At 39.8% G+C, this 9,578-nt stretch overlaps 1 protein-coding gene across 1 annotated transcript; it reads left to right on the top strand.

Annotated features, from left to right (window-relative positions):
- Positions 1–6,024: 6,024 nt before the first annotated feature.
- Positions 6,025–9,127, top strand: LOC141818480 (small ribosomal subunit protein uS7m). Its single transcript, XM_074705966.1, has one exon. The coding sequence runs from the start codon at positions 8,354–8,356 to the stop codon at positions 8,798–8,800; it is 447 nt and encodes a 148-aa protein (XP_074562067.1). The 5' UTR covers positions 6,025–8,353; the 3' UTR covers positions 8,801–9,127.
- Positions 9,128–9,578: the final 451 nt, after the last annotated feature.

The raw sequence follows: 9,578 nt of genomic DNA, 5'->3' as shown, positions 1-9,578 counted from the left end.
CACAAAGTGATTAGAATAGATCGTGCTCGACTGGTACGAGACAGAAGCTCGGTACGTGACTGACTGTAAAGAAGTAGCTCGGTACGTGACTGACTGTAAAGAAAGCTCGGTACGGGACAACTGAAGTAGTGATAACGACGTCGAGACCAGGAACGGAATCAGGCTCCTACTACGCACCAAGAGTGAGAACAGAACGACTATCCGTATTTCAGCAGATTATTACCAGTATAGTTGCGTGCCCTCCTTAGTAAGTTCTTCACGTCGCTATAATAATCGCTCGTCCCTTAAAACAAAACAAGACTGATTTGAGATGTGAATTAGAATAAAGAGAACCCTGTGTATGACAGTGTCAAAGGCTTCTTCACGACCAAGAGCCATTTCATATTCAAATGACTACAGAGCGAAGAGATAGATTCGAAGTGGAAGGCCCATTCTATTGTTATTTTCATTTCCCTTGGATCATTACCTATTTCAAACTGATAATGGTAAGCTATAGGCGGATAGAACTTATATGTATGGCCAAAAACCTACTGTTTTGGCACAGACCCTAGTTTTTCGAGTGAGTGAATAAGGACCGTAGAGCTTAGCTCTTTCGTCGAGATTCGGTAATTACCTTTCCGTGGAAAAGAACTACTATAAATATGATAAATAGGCACGAGTTTGATATTCCGGTCTCACCTCTTAACCCTAACTATAGGAACTGCTCCTTATCTATCCAGCCATAAAGAAAAAGAAGGAATGGAGCTGAGGGACGGAGGGCTCGACTGTTAAGGAGAGGGCCATACAGTTAATTAGATCTTTCGTAGTTTTGAATAGCGTCGGCCCTTACTATATATTTGAACTTATATTATAGTATGGCGGAATTTATATTCATTTTAGGGCCGATTCGGATTAGTCGTAAATAGCCCCTTTGGCTATTTATCTGCTCTGCGTAGCAGAGGAACTTATATTATATACAGGCGGATTAGAACTTAATATTATGAATGTAGGGCCTTTGGGGCTATTTATCTCCTTGGGAACTTATATTATATACAGGCGGAATTTACTTGATTTTAGGGATATATCGGGAACTTATATTATATACAGGCGGAATTTAGATTGATTTTAGGGCTTAGTCGTAAATAGCCCCAAAGGCTATTTATCTGCCCAATATATATATACAGGGGTAGCAGAGGAACTTATATTATATACAGGCAGTACCTCTGCTACGCAGAGGAGAGAAATAGCCTTTGGGGCTATTTACGACTAATCCAAATCTCCTCAATTGTATATATTAGGGCCCTGTATATATATTGGGGAGATAAATAGCCCCAAAGGGGCTATTTACGACTAATCCGATCGCCAAATATATAGTAAGGGGCGTAGCAGAGGAGATAAATAGCCCCAAGGGCTATTTACGACTAATCCGCCATACTATTAAATTCTCTGCTACGCAATTTACGACTAATCCAACGTACTTATATTTTTGGGCACGACCTGCGGCAGCGACGTGGAAACTAGAAAGAAAATTAAATGACAAAGTATAGGTCAAGGATCATGTCACGGGTAGAAGAACACAATGAGATATGAAAAAATGAGCGGAATCTAGTTTCGAATGAAGCAGGTGGACTAGTAAAGAGTCTCTCGCGAACAAAACGAATTGAATCCACATATTTAGATTGATTTTAGGCCAGGAAGATTGAAATACCTGTCGAGAAGCTGACACTCACTAGGTAGAACATACGTTGGGCTTTGCACTTCGGCCCCTGAGAATACCAATCAAGGTGAAAGGATTCGAACCGTTGGCCCCCATACTATAATAAATTCCCAAAACAGATGCGCTGACCAGACTGCACCTCCTCTCCCCCCAAAAAAAGCCCCGGAAGGATCCACCCGATCGATTAAAAAAGTAGCCCACAGAGGGCACAGGGACGCGAGAACCACCTTTAGAAAGATGCCTCCAGAACGTAAAGATAGTTAGCGCGTGTAGGCTTGAAAGCAGTAGCTTGCTTGTCTTCCTTCATCCGGCTCGCTCTCGGCTAGTATCCTTTGGACTCAAAGCCCGCTATGAAGTGGATTCGAACCACGTTAGCAAGGATTGGAAGTCCTTTGCTCTAACCTTAATAGCTACCTGAACCACTTTCGCTGTCTTTTCTTCATTTATGAGCGCCCTACCAGCAGTGGAGGAGCTTGCTCAAGAACCGAGAGCCGGATTTGCCAGGCCAGGCCGGCCCGGTCAGATGTTCTTCGCTATAGACGCCACCAAGAACAAGAAAGAGGCGCGTAGCTCCTAGTCACTAAGTAGTGCTATTCTGTCCTCCGGGGGACTCCATCAATCAGAGGTTCTTTCTCTCACGTAATTTAGCCCGCCCGTTCAACTTCTGTGCCGGAGGAAATGGGATTCGAACCCATGATACAATCTTCTTGTATGTCGATTTAGCAAACCAATGCCTTAAGCCACTCAGCCATACCTCCAAGCAAACGAAAGACAAAAAAAACGAAAACAAAATGAGAGCATATCCCCGTCGTTATCACGTCGCCCCGTCTACACGTCGCGATGCTCTAACAGTAATATCTCCCTTTAGGTCGATCCCAGCAGATTATTACCAGTATAATTGCGTTCATGGCCTAAAATATAGTAAATTGTATAAATTGCTACGCAGAGGAACTTATATTATAGTAAGGCGGCCCCACCATATATTTGGCGGTCGGCCCTTACTATATATTTGGCGATCGGCCCCACCATATATTTGGCGTAAATTGCGTAGCAATTGTAGACTATCCGCCATACTATAATAAATTCCCGAAGGAGATAAATAGCCCCAAAGGCGTAGACTAATCCGCCTGTATATAATATAAGTTCCTCTGCTACGCAGAGGAGAGAAATAGCCTTTGGGGCTATTTACGACTAAGGCCCTAAAAAGAAAGTCAACATATAGTTAAGTTCTGTATATAATATAAGTTCCCAATACCCAAAAATCTAGTCAATTCCCTAAAATCAATCTAAATATATAGTTAAGTTCTGTATATAATATAAGTTCCCGATATATCCCTAAAAGAAAGTCAACATATAGTTAAGTTCTGTATATAATATAAGTTCCCAATACCCAAAAATCTAGTCAATTCCCTAAAATCAATCTAAATATATAGTTAAGTTCTGTATATAATATAAGTTATAAAATTTATTATAGTATGGCGCCATTCACGACTTTGCTGAGGGCCGAGGAAATGGTAGAGTGAATGGCCGATAGAACTACTCTTGCAGGAATTTATTATAGTATGGGCAAATATAGTCAATTCTTGCAGCAAATTATAGTATTACGAACTTAATATATATACGGGGTGTACCTGAATGTACGTTCTCTTCGGGGATCGCAATTATACTGGTAATAATTTCTTGGGAGATATTACTGTTAGGGGAACCTGATAGGCTCGAGCGCGATGAGCCCCGATAGGCTCGCCATACATATAAGTTCCCTTAAATATAAATTTAGATCTTTCCCAAGGAGATAAATAGCCCCTTTGGCGTAGACTAATCCGCCTTACTATAATATAAGTACCTCTGCTACAATTTACTAGATTTTTGGGGAGATAAATAGCCTTTGGGGCTATTTACGACTAATCCGAAGGAGATAAATAGCCCCAAAGGCGTAGACTAATCCTTATGTATATAATATAAGTTCCTCTGCTACGCAGAGCAAATAAATAGCCAAAGGGGCTATTTACGAAAGGAGATAAATAGCCCCTTTGGCGTAGACTAACTGTATATAATATAAGATAAGTACCTCTGCTACGCCTCTTTGAGTCGAAAATAGACCCAAAGGCTAAGGAGATAAATAGCCCCAAGAAGATAAATAGCCCCTTTGGCGTAGACTAACTGTATATAATATAAGAGTTGTACCTCGGCTACGCAGAGGCATATAAATAGCCAAAGGGGCTATTTACGACTAAGTAGACTAACTGTATATAATATAAGATAAGTACCTCTGCCACGCCTCCTTAGAGTCGAAAATAGACCCAAAGGCTATTTATCTTCTCTGCATAGCAGAGGTATTTCCTTTTTAGTAAGATGGTTTATTCTACGCCTTTGGGGCTATTTATCTCCTTAGCCTTTGGGTCTATTTTCGACTCACAAAGAGGCATAGCAGAGGTCTTTCTATTTTAGTAAGATGGTTTATTCTACTTAGTCTACAATAGCCCCTTTGGCTAAGGAGATAAATAGCCCCAAGAAGTAAATAGCACCAAAGGCCCCCCATAACATTAAGTTAAGTTCTAATCTGCCTGTATATAATATAAAGACCTCAGCTATGCTGAGTAGAAGAAATAGCCTTTGGGGCTATTTACGACTAAGTAGACTAATCCTACTAAATATAAGATAAGTACCTCTGCCACAACTTACTATATTTTTGGGGCATATAAATAGCCTTTGGGTCTATTTTCGACTCAAAGAGGCATAGCAGAGGTACAACTCTTATATTATATACAGTTAGAACTTAACTTAATATTATGGTAAATTCGGATTAGTCGTAAATAGCCCCAAAGGCTATTTTTCTACTCAGCATAGCTGAGGTCTTTATATTATAGTAAGACGGATTAGTTTACGCCTTTGGGGCTATTTATCTCCTTGGGGCTATTTATCTTCTTGGGGCTATTTATCTCCTTGAGGCAGAGAAATAGCCAAAGGGGCTATTTACGACTAAAGGAGAGAAATTGCCCCAAAGGCGTAGACTAACTGTATATAATATAAGATAAGTACCTCTGCTACGCAGAGGCATATAAATAGCCTTTGGGGCTATTTACGACTAAGCCTAAAATAAATATAAAGAAATTGCCCTAAAATAAATATAAAGGAGATAAATAGCCCCAAAGGCGTAGACTAATCCTTATGTATATAATATAAGTTCCTCTGCTACGCAGAGCAGATAAATAGCCTTTGGGGCTATTTACGACTAAGCCTAAAATAAATATAAATTTAGATCTTTCAAATATATATACAGGGTTGAATAGAACTACTTTTTTTTGCAGGCACGACTTTGCTGAGGGTATCCCCCGATAGGCTCGCCATACATATAAGTTCTAAGGAGAGGGCTGAATAGATCTTTTTTAAGTAGTAGTAGATCTTTCGTAGTTTTGTTTTGGTCGGCCCTGTATATATATTTGGCGTAAATGGAATATTTAAGGAAGGAAATTGGGGGAGTTTGGCTTAGTCGACTGAATGAATGGTAAGAATGACTCGAAAAGTGCTGGTCAAATGACGTTTGACACGGGTCAATGGAATTTCTTTTATGGAAAGGAAGTGGGGGAGTTGGCAAAATCGACTGAATTGGAGGATGACACCCAAATCCTTTGGTGGTGTTCGAATTCTTTTTTACAGTAATCGGCTCCAAAGTAGTGTTTTCCGTAGACCATGGGATTTGAATCAGCGGTTCTGTCATTCTTCAAATTCCACGTGGGAGACGTTTTATCCTTATTGGCAAGTTTTGAAACATACAGTCGAATCTGAAAGACAAAAGCTCTTATTTCCAGGAAATTATTATAGTAAGGCTTAGCAGCGACATCTTTCTCTAAGCCTTATCCACGAACTGCTGATTGTGAATTGCTGACTATAGGATTCATACATCTTTTAGAAAAATATGTATACCATGCTCCTTATTCGCTCTCAATCAGAGTATATCAAATTCACCATCGGTTATGAGATGGTGTTGCCAGATTCAACTGTTTTTTCGTATACACTCGGAAATGCCATTCCACTCCTTGATTCAAAGAATGATGTCATTGATTTAAGAGCAGTTTACGAGAAGATTGAAGAGTTGGTCATAGGTGAAGCAGAGAAATATAAGAATTCCTCGGTCAAGAGTTTACAAATCCGTATCTACTTCGATAAAAATTAAATTCAATCGTATGAGGAGTCACTAAAGATGTCTGATTCTGAAATCAGACTTTTGATTAATAAAGTATTGGAGAATTGTGTAGAACCGGGTAAACTACCGGATCCTAAATCACTTGCTACTCTTCAGTGTCGTATTCCGAAATACATCACCACCCTCAAAAGTCGGTCTAAGATTTGTCGGCCATTTATTGTGGCCGATCTTGAAACATTAATAATAAGTGATGTTCACGTTCCTTACGCCGCTGGCTACTTAGTTGTGAAGCCAGGTGACGATCTCTCTTCTATCCCTCCTCATTCCATCAATGTCTTTTTTAGTGAGGAATATCTCCAATCTCATCCAAACTTTGGGGAAAGGAGTTCAAAAATTTTATATGAATGAATATAAAATTTGGAAGTAGCAGTGAAGAAGAATCCAGGTGTTCGAACTGTTTTCTTCCACAACTTTTCCAGGTTCGATGGTATTCTTCTTCTGCGGTTTTTTACTGAACAAGGGGATAAGTATCATGTAAGGACACTCATGAGAAAGAATAGGCTTTACGAACTGAGAGTGAGTCAAAGGGGTAAGATGCTATTCCGTTTTAGAGATTCATTAACGTTGCTCCCAAACTCTTTAGCTAAATTAGCTAAAACGTTGTGTCCTCAATTGGGTTCAAAAGGAACAATCCAGCATGAGGAAGTGAATGTCTCTAATCTAATGAGACAGAGGGAAGAATTGATAAGTTATCTTAAACAAGACATTCTTCTGTTGGGTGGGATAATGTTGAAAGCTCAAGAGATTTATTGGTCCAAATTCCAGATTGATACAGAAGATACGATGACGTTGTCAGCACTTGCAATGAAGATCTTTCGTCAGAAATTAGATAATGATAAGAACTTTCCAATCCATCTCCCTAATAGAAACGAAGACACTTTCATTAGGCGTGGCTACTACGGTGGGCATACAGATGTTTATCTGCCTTATGGAGAATCTCTCTACTATTATGACGTAAATTCGTTATATCCTTTCATTATGAAGTCATATCCTATGCCAGGTGGAGTCCCAGTTTGGATGAATAACCTGGAAGAGGTGGATTTGGATTCCTTGTTTGGCTTTTTTGAAGCCTATGTAGTATGCCCTAGTCACATTACCCGTCCTTTCTTGCCATACAAGTTCAATAAATTTCTGGTCTTCCCCACTGGTCAATTTATTGGTGTTTACTATAGCGAGGAGTTGAAGTATGCCCTGGGGTACGAAATAACTCCTCTAAGGGGATACCAGTTTGAGAAGATTTGCAGTCCTTTCGAAAGCTTTATTACCAACCTCTATGATAGCCGACAAGAAGCTAGGAGAGACGGTGATGACGCTATGGTATATATTTAAAAGATTCTAATGAACACCCTCTACGGGCGATTTGGTATGAATCCAGAGAGTACAGTAATGGAGGTGTGCAGAGAGGAGAGATATCTGGAATTAATTAAGAAAGAGAATTTCCAATCAGCTGAAAAGCTTACCGATGATTACTATCTAGTCAATTATATGACCAATAGTCGCTGTGTTAACGACGAAGACTGGAAAGCCCCAAGGCTAACGGCAGTTCAACTGTCAGCAGCAATTACGGCCATGGCTCGCATCTACATGTATCCATTCATTTCAAGATCCGACTGTTTCTACACGGATACAGATTCCATTGTCATAGGAAACCCTCTTCCTGATGAATGTGTCTCTTCCACGGAGATAGGGAAGTTCAAACTCGAGAACAAGGTCAGTAAAGGCTTCTTCTTAGCACCAAAAACTTATATGTTGGACGTTGAAGATGATAGACATATCATCAAGCACAAGGGACCAGCCAAAGATGTTTTCACATCTGACTGGTTCGTTAGGCAATTTCAGGATCTTTCTCAAACAAAGGTGATCCAAACTTCAGCTAACTTCAGAATAGACTGGAGTGATCTGAATATAAGAAAAAAGCCAATGATGATCACACAGGGTTTTCCAAAGAGTACTAAAAGGGAAAATATCTATGACAAGAACAATGTCTGGATAAATACACGACCCATAGAAGTCATTGACTTGGGGACAAAGGATGCCACTTTTATCTTCAAGCTGCAAAAACTTAAAGATGAGAAAGCCAATGAGGAAGCAGTGAGTCAGTCCTCTACTGAGGAGGGGACCGTCTTAGATCAACCCACTCAGTACAAGAGCAAGAGAGAGGCCAAGAATCCAAGAAAGAATAGGTCACACTCCCCCACTTCATTAAATTTCGCACACCAAAACCGGATTAAGAGGAGATCAATAAGTGCGAGGTTATTGTGTTTAGTTAGGACAAATTCACCCTTTCGTTATCTTCTTCCCTGGGTGGATTATCTGTGGGAGAGAAGTCGAAGATCTTGATATAATTGATATAAAGTTATGGAAAGAAAAAGGGGGAGTAGGGTGAGAAAGAAGGACAGTGACGATTGCTACATAACCATATATCGGCCAATTGCTCTGAAATTCTCAGCTATATGGGGGACTTGGATGGTGAGCAAAAACAATTGATCAATAAGTTGCTAAACGATCGCATGATCTCAGGTAAAAGAACGAGAGTTCGTGCTATTATATATAACACTTTGAATAGCCCAGCTCGAACTGAACGCGATGTAATCAAACTGATGGTTGAGGCCGTAGAGAATATAAAGCCAATATGCGAAGTGGTCAAAGTAGGAGTAGCAGGTACTCTTTATGATGTCCCAGGGATTGTAGCCAGGGATCGTCAACAAACCTTAGCTATTCGTTGGCTCCTTGGAGCAGCTTTCAAACGTAGTATAAGCTACAGGATAAGCTTAGAGAAATGTTTATTTGCTGAGATACTTGATGCTTACCGAAAGAGGGGAATTGCACGTAAGAGAAGAGAGAAGAATCATGGACTGGCTTCCACCAATCGAAGTTTCGCGCATTTCAGATGGTGGTAAAGTAAAGTGATCACGTCGCTGTCGCAGGTCGTGCCCAAAAATATAGCCAATATATATACAGGGGGATTAGAACTTAATATTATGAAATACACCAAAGAGCTATAATTTTTAGTCTACAATAGCCCCTTTGGGGCTATTTATCTCCTCTGCTACGCAGAGGAACTTATATTATATACAGGCGGCCCTTACTATATATTTGAACTTATATTATAGTATGGCGGCCCTTACTATATATTTGAACTTATATTATAGTATGGCTTAGTCGTAAATAGCCCCAAAGGAGATAAATAGCCCCAAGAAGATAAATAGCCCCAAGAAGATAAATAGCCCCTTTGGCCCTACCTGTATATAATATAAGTTCTAATCAGCCTGTATATAATATAAGATAAGTACCTCGGCTACGCAGAGGCATATAAATAGCCAAAGGGGCTATTTACGACTAAGTAGACTAACTGTATATAATATAAGATAAGTACCTCTGCTATGCAGAGCATATAAATAGCCTTTGGGGCTATTTACGACTAAGTAGAATAAATCGCCTTACTATAATATAAAGACCTCTGCTATGCAGAGAAGAGAAATAGCCTTTGGGTCTATTTTCGACTCCAGCCCAAAAATCTAGTAAATTGTAGCAGAGGAACTTATATTATATACAGGCGGATTAGAACTTATATTATGAATGCAGGGCCTTTGGGGCTATTTATCTCCTTTAGATTGATTTTAGGGAAATATCTCCTTTATATTTATTTTAGGCTTAGTCGTAAATAGCCCCAAAGGC

This window comes from Curcuma longa, unplaced genomic scaffold (assembly GCF_044706935.1).
Source record: "Curcuma longa cultivar G26 ecotype Majalengka, Jawa Barat unplaced genomic scaffold, ITB_CL_G26_1.1 contig_24972, whole genome shotgun sequence".
Taxonomy (NCBI): Eukaryota; Viridiplantae; Streptophyta; class Magnoliopsida; order Zingiberales; family Zingiberaceae; genus Curcuma; species Curcuma longa.
Note: the sequence above shows the minus strand (reverse complement) of the source record. Positions and strands in the feature narration are given on the sequence as shown.

Bases quoted from the DNA above. Each gene is read 5' to 3' on its own strand.
- LOC141818480 (XM_074705966.1), top strand. From the start codon at position 8,354: ATGGGGGACTTGGATGGTGAGCAAAAACAATTGATCAATAAGTTGCTA.